This window comes from Hyla sarda, unplaced genomic scaffold (genome assembly GCF_029499605.1).
Source record: "Hyla sarda isolate aHylSar1 unplaced genomic scaffold, aHylSar1.hap1 scaffold_638, whole genome shotgun sequence".
Classification (NCBI taxonomy): domain Eukaryota; kingdom Metazoa; phylum Chordata; class Amphibia; order Anura; family Hylidae; genus Hyla; species Hyla sarda.
Genome location: NW_026610653.1, coordinates 1 through 26443, shown reverse-complemented (window position 1 = coordinate 26443; position 26443 = coordinate 1). Strand labels below are relative to the sequence as shown.

General features: G+C 44.8%; 1 protein-coding gene across 1 annotated transcript in view; it reads right to left on the bottom strand.

The window, feature by feature from the left end:
- Positions 1–11937, bottom strand: part of LOC130342154 (cytochrome P450 11B, mitochondrial-like) — a 32859-nt gene extending 20922 nt beyond the window's left edge. The window contains exon 1 of the mRNA XM_056554260.1: positions 11277–11937. Within this exon, the coding sequence (XP_056410235.1) occupies positions 11277–11560 (284 nt within the window). The 5' untranslated portion in view covers positions 11561–11937. The remainder of the gene's footprint in view (positions 1–11276) is intronic.
- Positions 11938–26443: the final 14506 nt, after the last annotated feature.

The window sequence follows — 26443 nt, the reverse complement described above, 5'->3', positions numbered from 1 at the left end:
CTTCCACCATTCCCCTCTGTCCTTCCACCAATCCCCTCTGTCCTTCCACCAATCCCCTCTGTCCTTCCACGAATCCCCTCTGTCCTTCCACGAATCCCCTCTGTCCTTCCACGAATCCCCTCTGTCCCTCCACCAATCCCTTCTGTCCCTCCACCAATCCCCTCTGTCCTTCCACCAATCCCCTCTGTCCTTCCACCAATCCTCTCTGTCCTTCCACCAATCCTCTCTATCCTTCCACCAATCCCCTCTGTCCTTCCACCAGTCCCCTCTGTCCTTCCACCAATCCCCTCTGTCCTTCCACCAATCCTCTCTGTCCTTCCACCAATCCCCTCTGTCCCTCCACCAAACCCCTCTGTCCTTCCACCAAACCCCTCTGTCCTTCCACCAAACCTCTCTGTCTTTCCACTAATCGCCTCTGTCCTTCCACTAATCTCCTGTCCTTCCACCAATCCCCTCTGTTCCTCCACCAATCCCTTCTGTTCTTCCACCAAACCCCTCTGTCCTTCCACCAATCCCCTCTGTCCTTCCACCAATCCCCTCTGTCCCTCCACCAAACCCCTCTGTCCTTCCATTAAACCTCTCTGTCCTTCCACTAATCGCCAGTCCTTCCACCAATCCCCTCTGTCCCTCCACCAATCCCCTCTGTCCTTCCACCAATCCCCTCTGTCCTTCCACCAAACCCCTCTGTCCTTCCACCAATCCCCTCTGTCCCTCCACCAATCCCCTCTGTCCCTCCACCAATCCCCTCTGTCCCTCCACCAATCCCCTCTGTCCCTCCACCAATCCCCTCTGTCCCTCCACCAATCCCCACTGTCCCTCCACCAAACCCCTCTGTCCATCCACCAAACCCCTCTGTCCTTCCTTCAAACCTCTCTGTCCTTCCACCAATCCCCTCTGTCCTTCCACCAATCCCCTCTGTCCCTCCACCAATCCCCTCTGTCCCTCCACCAATCCCCTCTGTCCCTCCACCAATCCCCACTGTCCCTCCACCAAACCCCTTTGTCCATCCACCAAACCCCTCTGTCCTTCCACTACTCGCCTCTGTTCTTCCACTAATTGCCAGTCCTTCCACCAATCCCCTCTGTCCCTCCACGAATCCCCTCTGTCCTTCCACCAAACCCCTCTGTCCTTCCACCAAACCCCTCTGTTCTTCCACCAAACCCCTCTGTCCTTCCACCAATTCCATCTGTCCTTCCACCAATCCCCTTTCTACTTCCAAAAATCCCCTCTGTCCCTCCACCAAACTCCTCTGTCCCTCCACAAAACCCCTCTATCCCTCCACCAAACCCCTCTTTCCCTCCATCAATCCCCTCTGTCCATCCACCAGACTCCTCTTTCCTTCCACCAGACTCCTCTGTCCTTCCACCAGACTCTTCTGTCCCTCCACCAGATTCCTCTGTCCTTCCACCAGATTCCTCTGTCCTTCCACCAGACTCCTCTGTTCCTTCCACCAGACTCCTATCCCTTTCACCAGACTCTTCTGTCCCTCTACCAGACTCTTCTGTCCCTCCACCAGACTCTTCTGTCCCTCCACCAGATTCCTCTGTCCTTCTACCAGACTCCTCTGTTCCTTCCACCAGACTCCTCTGTTCCTTCCACCAGTCTCCTCTGTCCCTCCACCAAATCCCTCTGTCCCTCCACCAGACTCCTCTGTCCCTCCACCAGAATCCTCTGTTCCTCCACCAGCAGCTTATAGAAATAGAGTGCCAAAAACACTGATCAATGTTTATTGCTTTAATGGTACACTGATAACACTGATCAGTGTTGTTCTGTGACAGGCTGTAGTAATGGAGCGCTTATAACAATCATCAATACTGTTCTATGGTAGGGTGTATTAATAGAGCACTGATAACATTGATCAATGCTGTGCTATGAAATAGCTGTAGTAATGGAGCGCCGGTAACACTGATCAGTGCTGTGCTTTGGCAAGCTGTAGTAATGGAGCCCCGATAACCCTGATCAGTGCCGTGCTATGGAAGGATGTAGTAATGGAGCACCGATAACATTGATCAATGCTGTGCTTTGAAATGGCTTTAGTAATGGAGCGCCGATAACACTTATCAATTCTATGCTATGGCAGGCTGTAGTAATGGAGCACTAATAACATTGATCTATGCTATGGCAGGCTGTAATAATAGAGCGCTGATAACACTGATCAATTCTATTGCAGGCTGTAGCAATGGAGCGCTAACAACACTGATCAATGCTATGGCAGGCTTTAGTAAAAGAGCATTGATAACACTGTTCAATGCTATGAAATGGCTGTAGTAATGAAGCGCTGATAACACTGATCAATGCTGTCCTATTGCAGGCTGTAGTGATGGCACACTGATTAAACTGATCAATGCTGTGCTATGGCAGGCTGTAGTAATGGAGCCCTGATAACACTAATCAATGCTATGGTAGGTTGTAGTAATGAAACACTTATAACACTGTTCAGGCTGTAGTAATTGAGTGCCGATAACACTGATCAGCGCTATGGTAGGCTGTAGTAATGGAGTTCCAATAACAATGATCAATGCAATGGCAGTCTGTAGAAATGAAGCGCTGATAACACTGATCAATTCTATGGCAGGCTGTAGCAATGAAGTGCTAATAACACTGATCAATGCTATGGCAGGCTCTAGTAATGGAGAACTGATAACACTGTTCAGGCTGTTGTGATGGAGTGCCGATAACACTAATCAATGCTATGGTAGGCTGTAGTAATGAAGCGCCGATAACACTGATCAATGCTGTTCTATGGAAGGCTGTCGTAATGGAGTGCCTATAACACTGCTCAAGTCTGTTCTATGGCAGACTGTAGTAATGGAGTGGTGATAACACTGATCAATGCTGTGCTATGGCAACCTATAGTAATGGAGCACTGATAACAGTCATCAAGGCTGTTCTATGGTAGGCTGTAGTAATGGAGCGCTAATAACATTAATCAATGTTGTGCTATGAAATAGCTGTAGTAATAGAGCACCAATAACACTGATCAATGCGGTGCTATAGCAGGCTGAAGTAAAGGAGCACTAATAACACTGATCAATGCTATGGCAGGCTTTTATAATAGTGCGCCGATAACACTGATCATTGTTATGAAATGGCTGTAGCAATGGAGCGCCGATAACACTGATCAATGCTATGGCAGGCTGTAGCAATGGAGTGCTGATAACACTGATCATTGTTATGAAATGGCTGTAGCAATGGAGCGCCGATAACACTGATCAATGCTATGGCAGGCTGTAGCAATGGAGTGCTGATAACACTGATCAATTCTATGGCAGGCTGTAGCAATGGAGCGCTGATAACACTGATAAATGGTAAGGCAGGCTGTAGTAATAGGTAGGCTGGAGCACCGATAACACTGATTAATTTTGTGCCATGGCAGGCTGTAGTAATAAAGCACTGATAGCACTAATCAATGCTGTGCTATGGTAGGCTGTAGTTATGGTGCACTGATAACTTTGATCAATGCTGGGCTATAGCAGACTGTAGTAATGTAGCACCGATAACACTGTTCAATGCTGTGGTATGGCAGGCTGTAGTAATGGAGCCCCGATAACACTGATCAATGCTATGGTAGACTGTAGTAATGAAACACTGATAACACTGATCGGGCTTTAGTAATGGAGTGCCGATAACAATGATTAATGCTGTGGCAGGCTGTAGTAATGGAGTGCCAATAACACTGATCAATAATATGGCCGGCTGTACTAATGGAGTGCCAATAACAATGATCAATGCTAAGGCAGGCTGTAGTAATGAAGCACCAATAACACTGATCATTGCTGTGCTATGGCAGGCTGAAGTAATGGAGTGCCGATAACACTGTTCAATTCTATTGCTGGCTGTAGCAATGGAGCACTGATAACACTGATCAATGGTAAGGCAGGCTGTACTAACACTGAATAATGCTGTGCTATGCCAGGCTGTAGTAATGGTTCGCTGATAACATTGATCAATGCTGTGCTATGGCAGGCTGTAGTAAACGAGCACTAATAACACTGATCAATGCTATGGCAGGCTATAATAATGGAGCGCCGATAACACTGATCAATGCTATGGCAGGCTGTAGCAATGGAGCGCTGATAACACTGATGAATTTCATGGCAGACTGTAGCAATGGAGCGCTAATAACACTGATCAATGGTAAGGCAGGCTGTAGTAATAGAGCGCCGATAACACTGATTAATGCTGTGCTATGGCAGGCTGTAGTAATAAATCACAGATAACAGTAATTAATGCTGTGCTATGGCAGGCTGTAGTAATGGTGAGCTGATAACATTGATCAATGCTGGGCTATGGCAGACTGTAGTAATGGAGCACCGATAACACTGATCAATGCTGTGGCAGGCTTTAGTAATGGAGCGCCGACAACACTGATCAATATGGCAGGCTGTACTAATAGAGTGCCAATCATAATGATCAATGCTATGGCAGGCTGTAGTAATGAAGCCCCAATAACACTGATCAATGCTGTGCTATGGCAGGCTGAATTAATGTAGCACTGATAACACTGATCAATGCTGTGGCCGGCTGTAGTAATGGAGCACTGATAACACTGATCAATTCTGTGTTATAGCAGGCTGAGGTAATGGAGCGCCGATAACACTGATCAATGCTATAGCAGCCTGTAAGAATGGAGCAGTGATAACACTGATCAATGTTGTGCTATGTCAGGCTGTAGCAATGGAGCGCTGATAACACTGATTAATGCTATAGCAGCCTGCAAGAATGGAGCACCTATAACACTGATCAATGCTGTGCTATGGCAGGCTGTAGTAATGGAGTCCTGATAACACTGATCAATGGTGTGCTAGGGCTGGCTGTTGTAATGGAGTACTGATAAAACTGATCAATGCTGTACTATGGCAGCTTTTAACCCCTTAAGGATGCAGGGTTTTTCCATTTTTGCATTTTAATTTTTTCCTCATCACCTTCTAAAAATCATAACCCTTTCAATTTTGCACATAAAATTCCATATGATGCTTATTTCTTGCGTCACCAATTCTACTTTGCAGTCACATTAGTCATTTTACCCCAAAATCCACAGCAAAACGGAAAAAAAATTCATTGTGCGACAAAATTGAAGAAAAAATGTAATTTTGTAACTTTTGGGGGCTTCCGTTTCTACGCAGTGCATTTTTCGGTAAAAATGACACCTTATTATTCTGTAGGTCCATAAGGGGTTAAAATGATCCCCTACTTATATAGGTTGGATATTGTCGTTCTTCGGAAAAAAATCATAACTACATGCAGGAAAATTTATATGTTAAAAATTCTCATCTTCTGACCCCTATAACTTTTTTTTATTTTTCCGCGTATGGGCCGGTATGAGGACTAATTTTTTGCGCCGTGTTCTGAAGTTTTTATCGGTACTATTTTGTATTGATCGAACTTTTTGATTTCTTTTTATTCATTTTTTCGTGATATAAAAAGTGACTTTTTTTGGAATTTTTTTGCGCGCACACCATTGACCGTGTGATTTAATTAACAATGTATTTTTATAGTTTGGACATTTCTGCACGTGGCGATACCATATATGTTTATTTTTATTTTTATCTACACAGGTTTTTTTTATGGGAAAAGGGGGGAGATTCAAACTTTTATTAGGGAAGGGGTTAAATGACCTTTGTTAACTTTTTTTTTTTACTTTTTTTTTGCAGTGCTATAGCTCCCATAGGGATCTATAAAACTGCACACACTGATCTCTTATACTGATCATTGTTATCCCATAGGGACCTATAACACTGCACACACTGATCTCTTATACTGATCATTGTTATCCCATAGGGACCTATAACACTGCACACACTGATCTCTTATACTGATCATTATTATCCCATAGGGACCTATAACACTGCACACACTGATCTCTTATACTGATCATTGTTATCCCATAGGAGACTATAACACTGCACACACTGATCTCTTATACTGATCATTATTATCCCATAGGGACCTATAACACTGCACACACTGATCTCTTATACTGATCATTGTTATCCCATAGGAGACTATAACACTGCACACACTGATCTCTTATACTGATCATTGTTATCCCATAGGAGACTATAACACTGCACACACTGATCTCTTATACTGATCATTATTATCCCATAGGGACCTATAACACTGCACACACTGATCTCTTATACTGATCAATATTATCCCATAGGGACCTATAACACTGCACACACTGATCTCTTATACTGATCATTATTATCCCATAGGGACCTATAACACTGCACACACTGATCTCTTATACTGATCAATATTATCCCATAGGGACCTATAACACTGCACACACTGATCATTATTATCCCATAGGGACCTATAACACTGCACACACTGATCTCTTATACTGATCATTGTTATCCCATAGGGACCTATAACACTGCACACACTGATCTCTTATACTGATCATTGTTATCCCATAGGGACCTATAACACTGCACACACTGATCTCTTATACTGATCATTGTTATCCCATAGGGACCTATAACACTGCACACACTGATCTCTTATACTGATCATTGTTATCCCATAGGGACCTATAACACTGCACACACTGATCTCTTATACTGATCATTGTTATCCCATAGGGACCTATAACACTGCACACACTGATCTCTTATACTGATCATTGTTATCCCATAGGGACCTATAACACTGCACACACTGATCTCTTATACTGATCATTATTATCCCATAGGGACCTATAACACTGCACACACTGATCTCTTATACTGATCATTGTTATCCCATAGGAGACTATAATACTGATCACACTGATCTCTTATACTGGTCATTATTATCCCATAGGAGACTATAACACTGCACACACTGATCTCTTATACTGATCATTATTATCCCATAGGGACCTATAACACTGCACACACTGATCTCTTATACTGATCATTATTATCCCATAGGGACCTATAACACTGCACACACTGATCTCTTATACTGATCATTATTATCCCATAGGGACCTATAAAACTGCACACACTGATCTCTTATACTCATCATTATTATCCCATAGGGACCTATAACACTGCACACACTGATCTCTTATACTGATCATTATTATCCCATAGGGACCTATAACACTGCACACACTGATCTCTTATACTGATCATTGTTATCCCATTGGAGACTATAACACTGCGCACACTGATCCCTTATACTGATCATTGTTATCCCATAGGAGACTATAACACTGCACACACTGATCTCTTATACTCATCATTATTATCCCATAGGAGACTATAACACTGCACACACTGATCTCTTATACTGATCATTGTTATCCCATAGGAGACTATAACACTGCACACACTGATCTCTTATAGTCTCCTATGGGATAATAATGATCAGTATAAGAGATCAGTGTGTGCAGTGTTATAGTCTCCTATGGGATAATAATGATCAGTATAAGAGATCAGTGTGTGCAGTGTTATAGTCTCCTATGGGATAATAATGATGAGTATAACACTGCACACACTGATCTCTTATACTGATCATTATTATCCCATAGGAGACTATAACACTGCACACACTGATCTCTTATACTGATCATTATTATCCCATAGGAGGCTATAACACTGCACACACTGATCTCTTATACTGATCATCATTATCCCATAGGAGACTATAATACTGCACACACTGATCTCTTATACTGATCATTATTATCCCATAGGGGACTATAACACTGCACACACTGATCTCTTATACTCATCATTATTATCCCATAGGAGACTATAACACTGCACACACTGATCTCTTATACTGATCATTGTTATCCCATAGGAGACTATAACACTGCACACACTGATCTCTTATACTGATCATTATTATCCCATAGGAGACTATAACACTGCACACACTGATCTCTTATACTGATCATCATTATCCCATAGGAGACTATAGCACTGCACACACTGATCTCTTATACTGATCATTATTATCCCATAGGGACCTATAACACTGCACACACTGATCTCTTATACTGATCATTATTATCCCATAGGGACCTATAACACTGCACACACTCATCTCTTATACTGATCATTGTTATCCCATAGGGACCTATAACACTGCACACACTGATCTCTTATACTGATCATTATTATCCCATAGGGACCTATAACACTGCACACACTGATCTCTTATACTGATCATTATTATCCCATAGGGAACCATAACACTGCACACACTGATCTCTTATACTGATCATTATTATCCCATTGGAGACTATAACACTGCACACACTGATCTCTTATGCTGATCCCTGCAAAGCCATAGCTTTGCATGGATCAGTGAGATAGGGGCTCGATTGCTCAAGCCTGTAGCTCAGGCTTGGAGCAATCAAACCCAGATCGGACGCCGCGGAGGCAGGTAAGGTGAACTCCGCTCACGTCCTAGCTGATCGGGACATCGTGATTTTATCGCGATGTCCCGATCAGCCCGACTGAGCTGCCGGGAATCGTTTACTTTCACTTTTAGACGCGTTGGTTAACTTTGATCGCTGTGTCTAAAGGGTTAATAGCGCGCGGCACAACGATTGGTGCTGTGCGCTATTAGCCCAGGGTTCCGGCTATGAATAGCAGCCGGGACCAACTCGGTATGATGCGGGGTCACGATGTGACCCCGTTTTAAACACCGGGACCGGGCGTAGGGCGTAGCGGTAGGCCCTACGTCCTTAAGAGGTTAAGAACGGAAGGCCGATAACACTGATCAGTGCTATGGAAGGCTGTAGTAATGGAGATCTGATTACACTGATCAATGCTATGGCAGGCTGTAGTAATTAATCACCGATAACACTGATCAACTCTGTGCCATGGCATGCTTTAGTAATGGAATCCTGATGAAGCTGATACTGTCCTATTGCAGGCTGTTGTAATGGAGTGCTGATAACACTGATTAATGCTGTGCTAAGGCAGGCTGTAGCAATGGCACACTGATAACACTTATCAATGCTGTGCTATGTCAGGCTTTAGCAATGGAGCGCTGATAACACTGATTAATGCTATAGCAGCCTGCAAGAATGGAGCACCTATAACACTGATCGATGCTGTGCTATGGCAGGCTGTAATAATGGAGCGTCAATATTAGTAATCATTGCTGTTCTATGTCAGGTTATAGTAATGGAGAACTGATAACACTGATCAACTCTGTGCTAATGCAGGCTGTAGTAATGGAGTCCTGATAACACTGATCAATGGTGTGCTAGGGCAGGCTGTTGTAATGGAGTGCCGATAACACTGATTAATTCTGTGCTATGGCAGGCTGTAATAATGGAGCATTGATAAAACTGATCAATGCTCTTCTATGACAGCTTTTAAGAACGGAAGGCCGATAACACTGATCAGTGCTATGGTAGGCTGTAGTAATGGAGAACCGATTACACTGATCAATGCTATGGCAGGCTGTAGTAATTAATCACCGATAACACTGATCAATGCTGTTCTATGGAATCCTGTAGTAATGGAACGCAGATAACACTGATCAATGTTGTACTATGGCAGACTGTAGAAATAGAGCACAGATAACACTAATCAATAATGTTCTATGGCAGGCTGAAGTAGTGGAGTGCATTTAGCACTAAACAATGCTGTGTTATGGCAAAATCCAATGGATCAGCGTTGTTCATTGTCTGAAAGTTAAAGATCACATGTAATTTTCTCCTACAGAAAGCATTAAAAAATGGGGAAAAAATGTAAAACAGGGCAGGACAAGGCATAAAACCACAAAGACACAATAAAGAAGAACTAATGAACAACTGGAGAAACCAGGTCAGAACAAGGCATAAAACCAAAAAGACACAATAAAGAAGAACCAAAGAACAATCAGAGGAACCAGGTCAGAACAAGGCATAAAACCAAAAAGACACAATAAAGAAGAACCAAAGAACAATCAGAGGAACCAGGTCAGAACAAGGCATAAAATCAAAAAGACACAATAAAGAAGAACCAAAGAACAATCAGAGGAACCAGGTCAGAACAAGGCATAAAACCAAAAAGACACAATAAAGAAGAACCAAAGAACAATCAGAGGAACCAGGTCAGAACAAGGCATAAAACCAAAAAGACACAATAAAGAAGAACCAAAGAACAATCAGAGGAACCAGGTCAGAACAAGGCATAAAACCAAAAAGACACAATAAAGAAGAACAAAAGAACAATCAGAGGAACCAGGTCAGAACAAGGCATAAAACCAAAAAGACACAATAAAGAAGAACCAAAGAACAATCAGAGGAACCAGGTCAGAACAAGGCATAAAACCAAAAAGACACAATAAAGAAGAACAAAAGAACAATCAGAGGAACCAGGTCAGAACAAGGCATAAAACCAAAAAGACACAATAAAGAAGAACCAAAGAACAATCAGAGGAACCAGGTCAGAACAAGGCATAAAACCAAAAAGACACAATAAAGAAGAACCAAAGAACAATCAGAGGAACCAGGTCAGAACAAGGCATAAAACCAAAAAGACACAATAAAGAAGAACCAAAGAACAATCAGAGGAACCAGGTCAGAACAAGGCATAAAACCAAAAAGACACAATAAAGAAGAACCAAAGAACAATCAGAGGAACCAGGTCAGAACAAGGCATAAAACCAAAAAGACACAATAAAGAAGAACCAAAGAACAATCAGAGAATCCAGGCACCGAACAAGGCAAAAAACCAAAAAGACACAATAAAGAAGAACCAAAGAACAATCAGAGGAACCAGGTCAGAACAAGGCATAAAACCAAAAAGACACAATAAATAAGAACCAAAGAACAATCAGAGAATCCAGGGCAGAACAAAACATAAAACAACAAAAACATCATAAAGAAAAACCAAAGAACACTCAGAGGAACCAGGGCAGAACAAGACATAAAACCACAAAGACATCATAAAGAAGAACCAAAGAACATTTAGCGGAACCAGGGCAGAACAATACATGAAACCACAAAGACATCATAAAGAAGAACCAAAGAACAATCAGAGGAACCAGGGCAGAACAAGACATAAAACCACAAAGACAACATAAAGAAGAACCAAGAAACAACTGGAGGAACCAGGGTAGAACGATGTGTTAAAACTCAAAAAACTTTAAAAACACATCTATATTACATATACTAAAATCTACTCCACACAATCCTGAGAAACTAACAATTTAGGGGCTTCCCTCTACACAATCCAGGGCTGAGCAGGGAAGATCAGCTGATCCAGACAAACTTATAGGAGAACAGGGAATAGGAAGAATGAGGATATGGGCAGAGGTCCGTCGCTCACCTGTATATGGGCCCCAGGCGGCTGAAGTTCTCCTCCATCACGTGATGCATCCTCTGGAAACTGTTCTTTCTCCAGAACTGGAAGAGGTTGACCCAGGCGTTGCGTCCAGTGCTTGGGATGGAGTGGAAAGGTAGAACCGAGCTACTGGAGATATCAGAGGAGGCTTCCTGGACCAGCGGAGCCGTGGACAAATGTGACATCCCAGTCCAGAGGAAGCTGCTAGGATCCCAGGGCCGGGGCCCCAGAAGACAGGAGCTGACCTTCCTTAGGACTCTTGTCTCCATCCTCCCCTATTTCGCTCTCGTGTTGGCTCAGTCTCTCATGGCGTCTTCTCAATGTCTCCTCCGACTTCCTTCGACCTTCTCTTTTGCTGTCTCCAAGGTCTCTATCTCTGTCTCTTGCAGCCTCCGGGGTCTCTATCTTTCGAAGCCCCCGGGGCTCTGTCTCTCGCAGCCTTCGGGGTCTCTGTCTCTCGGAGCCTCTGGGGTCTCTGTCTCTCGCAGCCTTCGGGGGCTCTGTTTCTCAGAGCCTCTGGGGTCTTTGTCTCTCACAGCCTCTGGGGTCTCTGTCTCTCGCAGCCTGCGGGGGCTCTGTATCTCGCAGCCTTCGGGGTCTCTGTCTCTCAGAGCCTCTGGGGTCTCTGTCTCTCGCAGCCTTTGGGGTCTCTGTCTCTCGGAGCCTCTGGGGTCTCTAGCTCTGTCTCTCAGTTGTCTTCCTGCAGTGACATTCTCATATACAGCGGTTATCACCAGATCTTTCCATGACACACGGAGAGCCCCCCTCCCCGGCCCGGACCACCCGGCCTCCCCGCCCTGACCTCAGACGTTTGATCATCGGTGCTTTAGGTTTATTAGAGCATTGTCCATCTCAGAGGTGACAGTGGATCATTCATTATGAAGAGGCAGCTGTTGTGTGAAAAGTATGTGACCCCCAAGTCTACTCTACCACAGCTGATGCAGTCATATATTATACGAGAGCCAAGGTCTCTGAAGACAGGGACCCCCATCATGTTGTCTAGTTATGGAGGACGCCCCTATAGGTTATGTCGCAGTGATGCTGCAGATTGTTTCCTTCCCCATTGATATAAACTGATATGATGGAGATTGTAATGTCCGCGCTGCAGGTCGGGAACATTTCCGCTCTGTGTAGTTGAGATTTCATGAACCACATTTAGCTTCTGGTCCTGGTCATGTATTTTGCTGCGGATTTGCCATATGGAAAATCTACAGCAGATCAGTCTACTGTGCCCTAAAATCTTCCCATCTTTTCCTGACTTTCTGTTTAGGTTTTCCTGTTTGGATGTCTCTGATTTGGGTCCCTTACCTAAAAGTCGTAGCGCTGCATGGAAACTTTCATCAGAATCAAAGTTCATACAGAACCAGCTTATGGGGTGACTATTCCATAGATTCACAGCTCTTACAGTAAAGAACCAGCTCATGGGGTGACTATTCCATAGATTCACAGCTCTTACAGTAAAGAACCAGCTTATGGGGTGACTATTCCATAGATTCACAGCTCTTACAGTAAAGAACCAGCTTATGGGGTGACTATTCCATAGATTCACAGCTCTTAGAGTAAAGAACCAGCTTATGGGGTGACTATTCCATAGATTCACAGCTCTTACAGTAAAGAACCAGCTTATGGGGTGACTATTCCATAGATTCACAGCTCTTACAGTAAAGAACCAGCTTATGGGGTGACTATTCCATAGATTCACAGCTCTTACAGTAAAGAACCAGCTTATGGGGTGACTATTCCATAGATTCACAGCTCTTACAGTAAAGAACCAGCTTATGGGGTGACTATTCCATAGATTCACAGCTCTTAGAGTAAAGAACCAGCTTATGGGGTGACTATTCCATAGATTCACAGCTCTTACAGTAAAGAACCAGCTTATGGGGTGACTATTCCATAGATTCACAACTCTTACAGTAAAGAACCAGCTTATGGGGTGACTATTCCATAGATTCACAGCTCTTACAGTAAAGAACCAGCTTATGGGGTGACTATTCCATAGATTGACAGCTCTTACAGTAAAGAACCAGCTTATGGGGTGACTATTCCATAGATTGACAACTCTTACAGTAAAGAACCAGCTTATGGGGTGACTATTCCATAGATTCACAGCTCTTACAGTAAAGAACCAGCTTATGGGGTGACTATTCCATAGATTCACAGCTCTTACAGTAAAGAACCAGGGGGGGGGGGGGGGGGCTGTCCCCTATTAAGAGATGCCCCCTATTGAGAGATGTCCCTATTGACAGGTGTCCCCTATTAGGAGATGTCCCCTAGTGGAAGATGTCCCCTAATGGGAGATGTCCCCTATTGAGAAATGTCCCCCGATTAAGAAATGTTCCCTATTGGGAGGTGTCCCTGATTGAGAGGTGTCCCCGATTAAGAGATGTCTCCTTTGGGTGATGTCCCCTAATTAAAGGTGTCCCCTAATTAAAGATGTCCCCTATTAAGAGGTGTCCCCATTTGATGATATGGCTGGCAGACTTACAGAAGCAGGTCCTCTGGGAGCCTGGGCCCCTTATTGGGATATTGGCTGTACTCCCTGATGGTGGCCGTGTGTACAAGGTAGGGCCGGCACATAAGCCTGGTTGTCCCCTATTGGGTGTGTTTTGTCCTCTATGGGGAGTGTTTTGTCCCCTATTGGGAGTGTTTTCTCCCCTATTGGGAGTGTTTTGTTCTCTATTGGGAGTGTTTTCTCCCCTATTGGGAGTGTTTTGTCCTCTATTGGGAGTGTTTTGTCTCCTCTCTATTGGGAGTGTTTTGTCCCCTATTGGGAGTGTTTTGTCCCCTATTGGGAGTGTTTTCTCCCCTATTGGGAGTGTTTTGTCCTCTATTGGGAGTGTTTTGTCCTCTATTGGGAGTGTTTTGTCTCCTCTATTGGGAGTGTTTTGTCCCCTATTGGGAGTGTTTTGTCCCCTATTGGGAGTGTTTTGTCCTCTATCGGGAGTGTTTTGTCCCCTATTGGGAGTGTTTTGTCCTCTATTGGGAGTGTTTTGTCCCCTATTGGGAGTGTTTTCTCCCCTATTGGGAGTGTTTTGTCCTCTATTGGGAGTGTTTTGTCTCCTCTATTGGGAGTGTTTTGTCCTCTATTGGGAGTGTTTTGTCTCCTATTGGGAGTGTTTTCTCCTCTATTGGGAGTGTTTTGTCCTCTATTGGGAGTGTTTTGTCCCCTATTGGGAGTGTTTTGTCCTCTATTGGGAGTGTTTTGTCCCCTATTGGGAGTGTTTTGTCCCCTATTGGGAGTGTTTTGTCCCCTATTGGGAGTGTTTTGTCCTCTATCGGGAGTGTTTTGTCCCCTATTGGGAGTGTTTTCTCCTCTATTGGGAGTGTATTGTCCCTCTATTGGGAGTGTTTTGTCCTCTATTGGGAGTGTTTTGTCCTCTATTGGGAGTGTTTTGTCTCCTCTATTGGGAGTGTTTTGTCTCCTATTGGGAGTGTTTTCTCCTCTATTGGGAGTGTTTTGTCCTCTATTGGGAGTGTTTTGTCCCCCTATTGGGAGTGTTTTGTCCTCTATTGGGAGTGTTTTGTCCCCTATTGGGAGTGTTTTGTCTCCTATTGGGAGTGTTTTGTCTCCTATTGGGAGTGTTTTGTCCCCTATTGGGAGTGTTTTGTCTCCTATTGGGAGTGTTTTGTCTCCTATTGGGAGTGTTTTGTCCTCTATTGGGAGTGTTTTGTCCTCTATTGGGAGTGTATTGTCCTCTATTGGGAATGTTTTCTCCCCTATTGGGAGTGTTTTGTCCCCTATTGGGAGTGTTTTGTCCTCTATTGGGAGTGTTTTGTCCCCTATTGTGAGTGTTTTGTCTCCTATTGGGAGTGTTTTGTCCCCTATTGGGAGTGTTTTGTCCTCTATTGGGAGTGTTTTGTCTCCTATTGGGAGTGTTTTGTCCTCTATTGGGAGTGTTTTGTCCTCTATTGGGAGTGTTTTGTCTCCTATTGGGAGTGTTTTGTCCTCTATTGGGAGTGTTTTGTCTCCTATTGGGAGTGTTTTGTCCCCTATTGGGAGTGTTTTGTCCCCTCTATTGGGAGTGTTTTGTCCCCTCTATTGGGAGTGTTTTGTCCCCTCTATTGGAAGTGTTTTGTCCCCTCTATTGGGAGTGTATTGTCCCCTATTGGGAGTGTTTTGTCCCCTATTGGGAGTGTTTTGTCCTCTATTGGGAGTGTTTTGTCCTCTATTGGGAGTGTTTTGTCTCCTATTGGGAGTGTTTTGTCCCCTATTGGGAGTGTTTTGTCCCCTATTGGGAGTGTTTTGTCCTCTATTGGGAGTGTTTTGTCCGCTCTATTGGGAGTGTTTTGTCTCCTATTGGGAGTGTTTTGTCCCCTCTATTGGGAGTGTTTTGTCTCCTATTGGGAGTGTTTTGTCCCCTATTGGGAGTGTTTTGTCCTCTATTGGGAGTGTTTTGTCCTCTATTGGGAGTGTTTTGTCTCCTATTGGGAGTGTTTTGTCCCCTATTGGGAGTGTTTTGTCCCCTATTGTGAGTGTTTTGTCCCCTCTATTGGGAGTGTTTTGTCTCCTATTGGGAGTGTTTTGTCCCCTCTATTGGGAGTGTTTTGTCCCCTATTGGGAGGGTTTTGTCTCCTCTATTGGGAGTGTTTTGTCCTCTATTGGGAGTGTTTTGTCCTCCTATTGGGAGTGTTTTGTCCCCTATTGGGAGGGTTTTGTCTCCTCTATTGGGAGTGTTTTGTCCTCTATTGGGAGTGTTTTGTCCTCCTATTGGGAGTGTTTTGTCCCCTCTATTGGGAGTGTTTTGTCTCCTATTGGGAGTGTTTTGTCCCCTCTATTGGGAGTGTTTTGTCCCCTATTGGGAGGGTTTTGTCTCCTCTATTGGGAGTGTTTTGTCCTCCTATTGGGAGTGTTTTGTCCCCTATTGGGAGGGTTTTGTCTCCTCTATTGGGAGTGTTTTGTCCTCTATTGGGAGTGTTTTGTCCTCCTATTGGGAGTGTTTTGTCCCCTCTATTGGGAGTGTTTTGTCTCCTATTGGGAGTGTTTTGTCCCCTCTATTGGGAGTGTTTTGTCCCCTATTGGGAGGGTTTTGTCTCCTCTATTGGGAGTGTTTTGTCCTCTATTGGGAGTGTTTTGTCTCCTATTGGGAGTGTTTTGTCCTCTATTGGGAGTGTTTTGTCCCCCTATTGGGAGTGTTTTGTCCTCTATTGGGAGTATTTTGTCCCCTATTGGGAGTGTTTTGTCCCCTATTGGGAGTGTTTTGTCCTCTATTGGGAGTGTTTTGTTCTCTATTGGGAGTGTTTTGTCCCCTCTATTGGGAGTGTTTTGTCCTCTATTGGGAGTGTTTTGTCCCCTCTATTGGGAGTGTTTTGTCCCCTCTATTGGGAGTGTTTTGTCCCCTCTATTGGGAGTGTTTTGTCCACTCTATTGGGAGTGTTTTGTCTCCTATTCAGAGTGTTTTTTCCCCGGTTGGGAGTGCTTTGTCCCCTCTATTGGGAGTGTTTTGTCCCCTCTATTGGGAGTGTTTTGTCCCCTCTATTGGGAGTGTTTTGTCCCCTCTATTGGTAGTGTATTGTCCCCTATTGGGAGTGTTTTGTCCCCTATTGGGAGTGTTTTGTCCTCTATCGGGAGTGTTTTGTCCCCTATTGGGAGTGTTTTGTCCCCTCTGTTGGGAGTGTTTTGTCCCTCTATCGGGAGTGTTTTGTCTCCTATTGGGAGTGTTTTGTCCCCTATTGGGGGTGTTTTGTCTCCTCTATTGGGAGTGTTTTGTCCCTCTATCGGGAGTGTTTTGTCTCCTATTGGGAGTGTTTTGTTCTCTATTGGGAGTGTTTTGTCCCCTCTATTGGGAGTGTTTTGTCCTCTATTAGGAGTGTTTGGTCCCCTCTATTGGGAGTGTTTTGTCCCCTCTATTGGGAGTGTTTTGTCTCCTCTATTGGGAGTGTTTTGTCCACTCTATTGGGAGTGTTTTGTCTCCTATTCAGAGTGTTTTGTCCCCGGTTGGGAGTGCTTTGTCCCCTCTATTGGGAGTGTTTTGTCCCCTCTTTTGGGAGTGTTTTGTCCCCTCTTTTGGGAGTGTTTTGTCCCCTCTATTGGGAGTGTTTTGTCCCCTATTGGGAGTGTATTGTCCCCTATTGGGAGTGTATTGTCCCCTATTGGGAGTGTTTTGTCCCCTATTGGGAGTGTTTTGTCCCCTCTCTATTGGGAGTGTATTGTCCCCTATTGGGAGTGTTTTGTCCCCTATTGGGAGTGTTTTGTCTCCTCTATTGGGAGTGTTTTGTCCCTCTATCGGGAGTGTTTTGTCTCCTATTGGGAGTGTTTTGTCTCCTATTGGGAGTGTTTTGTTCTCTATTGGGAGTGTTTTGTCCCCTCTATTGGGAGTGTTTTGTCCTCTATTAGGAGTGTTTGGTCCCCTCTATTGGGAGTGTTTTGTCCCCTCTATTGGGAGTGTTTTGTCTCCTCTATTGGGAGTGTTTTGTCCACTCTATTGGGAGTGTTTTGTCTCCGATTCAGAGTGCTTTGTCCCCTCTATTGGGAGTGCTTTGTCCCCTCTATTGGGAGTGTTTTGTCCCCTCTATTGGGAGTGTTTTGTCCCCTCTTTTGGGAGTGTTTTGTCCCCTCTATTGGGAGTGTTTTGTCCCCTATTGGGAGTGTTTTGTCCCCTATTGGGAGTGTTTTGTCCCCTCTCTATTGGGAGTGTTTTGTCCCCTATTGGGAGTGTTTTGTCCCCTATTGGGAGTGTTTTGCCCTCTATTGGGAGTGTTTTGTCCCCTCTATTGGGAGTGTTTTGTCCTCTATTGGGAGTCTTTTGTCTCCTATTCAGAGTGTTTTGTCCCCGGTTGGGAGTGTTTTCTCCTCTATTGGGAGTGTTTTGTCCCCTCTATTGGGAGTGTTTTGTCCCCTCTATTGGGAGTGTTTTGTCCCCTCTATTGGGAGTGTTTTGTCCCCTCTATTGGGAGTGTTTTGTCCCCTATTGGGAGTGTTTTGTCCCCTATTGGGAGTGTTTTGTCCCCTATTGGGAGTGTTTTGTCCTCTATTGGGAGTGTTTTGTCTCCTATTGGGAGTGTTTTGTCCCCTCTATTGGGAGTGTTTTGTCCCCTATTGGGAGTGTATTGTCCTCTATTGGGAGTGTTTAGTCCCCTCTATTGGGAGTGTTTTGTCTCCTATTGGGAGTGTTTTGTCCCCTTTTGGGAGTGTATTGTCCTCTATTGGGAGTGTTTTGTCCCCTATTGTGAGTGTTTTGTCCTCTTTTGGGAGTGTTTTGTCCTCTATTGGGAGTGTATTGTCCTCTATTGGGAGTGTTTAGTCCCCTCTATTGGGAGTGTTTTGTCCCCTATTGGGAGTGTATTGTCCCCTATTGGGAGTGTTTTGTCCTCTATTGGGAGTGTTTTGTCCTCTATTGGGAGTGTTTTGTCCCCTATTGGGAGTGTTTTGTCCCCTATTGGGAGTGTATTGTCCTCTATTGGGAGTGTTTTGTCCTCTATTGGGAGTGTTTTGTCCTCTATTGGGAGTGTTTTGTCCCCTATTGGGAGTGTTTTGTCCCCTATTGGGAGTGTTTTGTCTCCTATTGGGAGTGTTTTGTCCCCTATTGGGAGTGTTTTGTCCTCTATTGGGAGTGTTTTGTCCTCTATTGGGAGTGTTTTGTCCTCTATTGGGAGTGTTTTGTCCCCTCTTTTGGGAGTGTATTGTCCCCTATTGGGAGTGTTTTGTCCTCTATTGGGAGTGTTTTGTCCCCTCTATTGGGAGTGTTTTGTTCTCTATTGGGAGTGTTTTGTCCCCTCTATTGGGAGTGTTTTGTCTCCTATTGGGAGTGTTTTGTCTCCTATTGGGAGTGTTTTGTCCCCTATTGGGAGTGTTTTGTCCCCTATTGGGAGTGTTTTGTCCCCTATTGGGACTGTTTTGTCTCCTATTGGGAGTGTTTTGTCCCCCTATTTGGAGTGTTTTGTCCCCTATTGGGAATGTTTTGTCCCCTCTATTGGGAGTGTTTTGTCTCCTATTGGGAGTGTTTTGTCTCCTATTGGGAGTGTTTTGTCCCCTCTATTGGGAGTGTTTTGTCCCCTATTGGGAGTGTTTTGTCCCCTCTATTGGGAGTGTTTTGTCCCCTATTGGGAGTGTTTTGTCCCCTCTATTGGGAGTGATTTGTCCCCTATTGGGAGTGTTTTGTCCCCTATTGGGAGTGTTTTGTCTCCTATTGGGAGTGTTTTGTCCCCTATTGGGAGTGTTTTGTCTCCTATTGGGAGTGTTTTGTCCCCTCTATTGGGAGTGTTTTGTCCTCTATTGGGAATGTTTTGTCCCCTATTGGGAGTGTTTTTCCCCCTATTGGGAGTGTTTTGTCCCCTATTGGGAGGGTTTTGTCCCCTATTGGGAGTGTTTTGTCTCCTATTGGGAGTGTTTTGTCCCCTCTATTGGGAGTGTTTTGTCCTCTATTGGGAATGTTTTGTCCCCTATTGGGAGTGTTTTTCCCCCTATCGGGAGTGTTTTGTCCTCTATTGGGAGTGTTTTGTCTCCTATTGGGAGTGTTTTGTCTCCTCTATTGGGAGTGTTTTGTCTCCTATTGGGAGAGTTTTGTCCCCTCTATTGGGAGTGTTTTGTCCCCTCTATTGGGAGTGTTTTGTCCCCTATTGGGAGTGTTTTGTCCTCTATTGGGAGTGTTTTGTCTCCTATTGAGAGTGTTTTGTCCCCTATTGGGAGTGTTTTGTCCTCTATTGGGAGTGTTTTGTCTCCTATTGGGAGTGTTTTGTCCTCTATTGGGAGTGTTTTGTCCTCTATTGGGAGTGTTTTGTCCCCTATTATGAGTGTTTTGTCCCCTATTGGGAGTGTTTTGTCTCCTATTGGGAGTGTTTTGTCCCCTCTATTGGGAGTGTTTTGTCTCCTATTGGGAGTGTTTTGTCCCCTATTGGGAGTGTTTTGTCCTCTATTGGGAGTGTTTTGTCCCCTATTGTGAGTGTTTTGTCTCCTATTGGGAGTGTTTTGTCTCCTATTGGGAGTGTTTTGTCCCCTATTGGGAGTGTTTTGTCCCCTATTGGGAGTGTTTTGTCCTCAATTGGGAGTGTTTTGTCCTCTATTGGGAGTGTTTTGTCCCCTATTGGGAGTGTTTTGTCCTCTATTGGGAGTGTTTTGTCCTCTATTGGGAGTGTTTTGTCTCCTATTGGGAGTGTTTTGTCCTCTATTGGGAGTGTTTTGTCCCCTATTGGGAGTGTTTTGTCCCCTATTGGGAGTGTTTTGTCCCCTCTATTGGGAGTGTTTTGTCTCCTCTATTGGGAGTGTTTTGTCCCCTATTGGGAGTGTTTTGTCCCCTCTATTGGGAGTGTTTTGTCCCCTCTATTGGGAGTGTTTTGTCCCCTCTATTGGGAGTGTTTTGTCCCCTCTATTGGGAGTGTATTGTCCCCTATTGGGAGTGTTTTGTCCCCTATTGGGAGTGTTTTGTCCCCTATTGGGAGTGTTTTGTCCCCTATTGGGAGTGTTTTGTCCTCTATTGGGAGTGTATTGTCCTCTATTGGGAGTGTTTTGTCCCCTCTATTGGGAGGGTTTTGTCCTCTATTGGGAGTGTTTTGTCCTCTATTGGGAGTGTTTTGTCCTCTATTGGGAGTGTTTTGTCTCCTATTGGGAGTGTTTTGTCCCCTATTGGGAGTGTTTTGTCCTCTATTGGGAGTGTTTTGTCCGCTCTATTGGGAGTGTTTTGTCTCCTATTGGGAGTGTTTTGTCCCCTCTATTGGGAGTGTATTGTCCCCTATTGGGAGTGTTTTGTCTCCTCTATTGGGAGTGTTTTGTCTCCTCTATTGGGAGTGTTTTGTCTCCTATTGGGAGTGTTTTGTCCCCTATTGGGAGTGTTTTGTCCCCTATTGGGAGTGTTTTGTCCTCTATTGGGAGTGTTTTGTCCGCTCTATTGGGAGTGTTTTGTCTCCTATTGGGGGTGTTTTGTCCCCTCTATTGGGAGTGTTTTGTCCCCTATTGGGAGTGTTTTGTCCCCTCTATTGGGAGTGTTTTGTCTCCTATTGGGAGTGTTTTGTCCCCTCTATTGGGAGTGTTTTGTCTCCTATTGGGAGTGTTTTGTCCCCTCTATTGGGAGTGTTTTGTCTCCTATTGGGAGTGTTTTGTCCCCTCTATTGGGAGTGTTTTGTCTCCTATTGGGAGTGTTTTGTCCCCTATTGGGAGGGTTTTGTCTCCTCTATTGGGAGTGTTTTGTCCTCTATTGGGAGTGTTTTGTCCTCTATTGGGAGTGTTTTGTCCCCTATTGGGAGTGTTTTGTCCCCTATTGGGAGTGTTTTGTCCCCTATTGGGAGTGTTTTGTCCCCTATTGGGAGTGTTTTGTCCTCTATTGGGAGTGTTTTGTCTCCTATTGGGAGTGTTTTGTTCTCTATTGGGAGTGTTTTGTCCCCTCTATTGGGAGTGTTTTGTCCTCTATTGGGAGTGTTTTGTCCCCTCTATTGGGAGTGTTTTGTCCCCTCTATTGGGAGTGTTTTGTCCCCTCTTTTGGGAGTGTTTTGTCCACTCTATTGGGAGTGTTTTGTCTCCTATTCAGAGTGTTTTTTCCCCGGTTGGGAGTGCTTTGTCCCCTCTATTGGGAGTGTTTTGTCCCCTCTATTGGGAGTGTTTTGTCCCCTCTATTGGGAGTGTTTTGTCCCCTCTATTGGTAGTGTATTGTCCCCTATTGGGAGTGTTTTGTCCCCTATTGGGAGTGTTTTGTCCTCTATCGGGAGTGTTTTGTCCCCTATTGGGAGTGTTTTGTCCCCTATTGGGGGTGTTTTGTCTCCTCTATTGGGAGTGTTTTGTCCCTCTATCGGGAGTGTTTTGTCTCCTATTGGGAGTGTTTTGTTCTCTATTGGGAGTGTTTTGTCCCCTCTATTGGGAGTGTTTTGTCCTCTATTAGGAGTGTTTGGTCCCCTCTATTGGGAGTGTTTTGTCCCCTCTATTGGGAGTGTTTTGTCTCCTCTATTGGGAGTGTTTTGTCCACTCTATTGGGAGTGTTTTGTCTCCTATTCAGAGTGTTTTGTCCCCGGTTGGGAGTGCTTTGTCCCCTCTATTGGGAGTGTTTTGTCCCCTCTTTTGGGAGTGTTTTGTCCCCTCTATTGGGAGTGTTTTGTCCCCTATTGGGAGTGTATTGTCCCCTATTGGGAGTGTATTGTCCCCTATTGGGAGTGTTTTGTCCCCTATTGGGAGTGTTTTGTCCCCTCTCTATTGGGAGTGTATTGTCCCCTATTGGGAGTGTTTTGTCCCCTATTGGGAGTGTTTTGTCTCCTCTATTGGGAGTGTTTTGTCCCTCTATCGGGAGTGTTTTGTCTCCTATTGGGAGTGTTTTGTCTCCTATTGGGAGTGTTTTGTTCTCTATTGGGAGTGTTTTGTCCCCTCTATTGGGAGTGTTTTGTCCTCTATTAGGAGTGTTTGGTCCCCTCTATTGGGAGTGTTTTGTCCCCTCTATTGGGAGTGTTTTGTCTACTCTATTGGGAGTGTTTTGTCCACTCTATTGGGAGTGTTTTGTCTCCTATTCAGAGTGCTTTGTCCCCTCTATTGGGAGTGCTTTGTCCCCTCTATTGGGAGTGTTTTGTCCCCTCTATTGGAAGTGTTTTGTCCCCTCTTTTGGGAGTGTTTTGTCCCCTCTATTGGGAGTGTTTTGTCCCCTATTGGGAGTGTATTGTCCCCTATTGGGAGTGTTTTGTCCCCTATTGGGAGTGTTTTGTCCCCTCTCTATTGGGAGTGTATTGTCCCCTATTGGGAGTGTTTTGTCCCCTATTGGGAGTGTTTTGTCCCCTCTCTATTGGGAGTGTTTTGTCCCCTATTGGGAGTGTTTTGTCCCCTATTGGGAGTGTTTTGTCCCCTCTCTATTGGGAGTGTATTGTCCCCTATTGGGAGTGTTTTGTCCCCTATTGGGAGTGTTTTGTCCCCTCTCTATTGGGAGTGTTTTGTCCCCTATTGGGAGTGTTTTGTCCCCTATTGGGAGTGTTTTGCCCTCTATTGGGAGTGTATTGTCCTCTATTGGGAGTGTTTTGTCCCCTCTATTGGGAGTGTTTTGTCCTCTATTGGGAGTCTTTTGTCTCCTATTCAGAGTGTTTTGTCCCCGGTTGGGAGTGTTTTCTCCTCTATTGGGAGTGTTTTGTCCCCTCTATTGGGAGTGTTTTGTCCCCTCTATTGGGAGTGTTTTGTCCCCTCTATTGGGAGTGTTTTGTCCCCTCTATTGGGAGTGTTTTGTCCCCTATTGGGAGTGTTTTGTCCCCTATTGGGAGTGTTTTGTCCTCTATTGGGAGTGTTTTGTCTCCTATTGGGAGTGTTTTGTCCCCTCTATTGGGAGTGTTTTGTCCCCTATTGGGAGTGTTTGGTCCCCTCTATTGGGAGTGTTTTGTCCCCTATTGGGAGTGTTTTGTCCCCTATTGGGAGTGTTTTGTCCTCTATTGGGAGTGTTTTGTCTCCTATTGGGAGTGTTTTGTCCCCTCTATTGGGAGTGTTTTGTCCCCTATTGGGAGTGTTTGGTCCCCTCTATTGGGAGTGTTTTGTCCTCTATTGGGAGTGTTTTGTCTCCTATTGGGAGTGTTTTGTCCCCTATTGGGAGTGTTTTGTCCTCTATTGGGAGTGTTTTGTCCGCTCTATTGGGAGTGTTTTGTCTCCTATTGGGAGTGTTTTGTCCCCTCTATTGGGAGTGTATTGTCCCCTATTGGGAGTGTTTTGTCTCCTCTATTGGGAGTGTTTTGTCTCCTCTATTGGGAGTGTTTTGTCTCCTATTGGGAGTGTTTTGTCCCCTATTGGGAGTGTTTTGTCCCCTATTGGGAGTGTTTTGTCCTCTATTGGGAGTGTTTTGTCCGCTCTATTGGGAGTGTTTTGTCTCCTATTGGGGGTGTTTTGTCCCCTCTATTGGGAGTGTTTTGTCCCCTATTGGGAGTGTTTTGTCCCCTCTATTGGGAGTGTTTTGTCTCCTATTGGGAGTGTTTTGTCCCCTCTATTGGGAGTGTTTTGTCTCCTATTGGGAGTGTTTTGTCCCCTCTATTGGGAGTGTTTTGTCTCCTATTGGGAGTGTTTTGTCCCCTCTATTGGGAGTGTTTTGTCTCCTATTGGGAGTGTTTTGTCCCCTATTGGGAGGGTTTTGTCTCCTCTATTGGGAGTGTTTTGTCCTCTATTGGGAGTGTTTTGTCCTCTATTGGGAGTGTTTTGTCCCCTATTGGGAGTGTTTTGTCCCCTATTGGGAGTGTTTTGTCCCCTATTGGGAGTGTTTTGTCCCCTATTGGGAGTGTTTTGTCCTCTATTGGGAGTGTTTTGTCTCCTATTGGGAGTGTTTTGTTCTCTATTGGGAGTGTTTTGTCCCCTCTATTGGGAGTGTTTTGTCCTCTATTGGGAGTGTTTTGTCCCCTCTATTGGGAGTGTTTTGTCCCCTCTATTGGGAGTGTTTTGTCCCCTCTTTTGGGAGTGTTTTGTCCACTCTATTGGGAGTGTTTTGTCTCCTATTCAGAGTGTTTTTTCCCCGGTTGGGAGTGCTTTGTCCCCTCTATTGGGAGTGTTTTGTCCCCTCTATTGGGAGTGTTTTGTCCCCTCTATTGGGAGTGTTTTGTCCCCTCTATTGGTAGTGTATTGTCCCCTATTGGGAGTGTTTTGTCCCCTATTGGGAGTGTTTTGTCCTCTATCGGGAGTGTTTTGTCCCCTATTGAGAGTGTTTTGTCCCCTATTGGGGGTGTTTTGTCTCCTCTATTGGGAGTGTTTTGTCCCTCTATCGGGAGTGTTTTGTCTCCTATTGGGAGTGTTTTGTTCTCTATTGGGAGTGTTTTGTCCTCTATTAGGAGTGTTTGGTCCCCTCTATTGGGAGTGTTTTGTCCCCTCTATTGGGAGTGTTTTGTCTCCTCTATTGGGAGTGTTTTGTCCCCTCTATTGGGAGTGTTTTGTCTCCTCTATTGGGAGTGTTTTGTCCCCTCTATTGGGAGTGTTTTGTCCCCTCTTTTGAGAGTGTTTTGTCCCCTCTATTGGGAGTGTTTTGTCCCCTATTGGGAGTGTATTGTCCCCTATTGGGAGTGTATTGTCCCCTATTGGGAGTGTTTTGTCCCCTATTGGGAGTGTTTTGTCCCCTCTCTATTGGGAGTGTATTGTCCCCTATTGGGAGTGTTTTGTCCCCTATTGGGAGTGTTTTGTCTCCTCTATTGGGAGTGTTTTGTCCCTCTATCGGGAGTGTTTTGTCTCCTATTGGGAGTGTTTTGTCTCCTATTGGGAGTGTTTTGTTCTCTATTGGGAGTGTTTTGTCCCCTCTATTGGGAGTGTTTTGTCCTCTATTAGGAGTGTTTGGTCCCCTCTATTGGGAGTGTTTTGTCCCCTCTATTGGGAGTGTTTTGTCTACTCTATTGGGAGTGTTTTGTCCACTCTATTGGGAGTGTTTTGTCTCCTATTCAGAGTGCTTTGTCCCCTCTATTGGGAGTGCTTTGTCCCCTCTATTGGGAGTGTTTTGTCCCCTCTTTTGGGAGTGTTTTGTCCCCTCTATTGGGAGTGTTTTGTCCCCTATTGGGAGTGTATTGTCCCCTATTGGGAGTGTTTTGCCCTCTATTGGGAGTGTATTGTCCTCTATTGGGAGTGTTTTGTCCCCTCTATTGGGAGTGTTTTGTCCTCTATTGGGAGTCTTTTGTCTCCTATTCAGAGTGTTTTGTCCCCGGTTGGGAGTGTTTTCTCCTCTATTGGGAGTGTTTTGTCCCCTCTATTGGGAGTGTTTTGTCCCCTCTATTGGGAGTGTTTTGTCCTCTATTGGGAGTGTTTTGTCCCCTCTATTGGGAGTGTTTTGTCTCCTATTGGGAGTGTTTTGTCCCCTTTTGGGAGTGTATTGTCCTCTATTGGGAGTGTTTGTCCCCTATTGTGAGTGTTTTGTCCTCTTTTGGGAGTGTTTTGTCCTCTATTGGGAGTGTTTTGTCCCCTATTGTGAGTGTTTTGTCCTCTTTTGGGAGTGTTTTGTCCTCTATTGGGAGTGTATTGTCCTCTATTGGGAGTGTTTAGTCCCCTCTATTGGGAGTGTTTTGTCCCCTATTGGGAGTGTTTTGTCCTCTATTGGGAGTGTTTTGTCCTCTATTGGGAGTGTTTTGTCCCCTATTGGGAGTGTTTTGTCCCCTATTGGGAGTGTTTTGTCCTCTATTGGGAGTGTTTTGTCCCCTATTGGGAGTGTTTTGTCCTCTATTGGGAGTGTTTTGTCCTCTATTGGGAGTGTTTTGTCCCCTATTGGGAGTGTTTTGTCCCCTATTGGGAGTGTATTGTCCTCTAT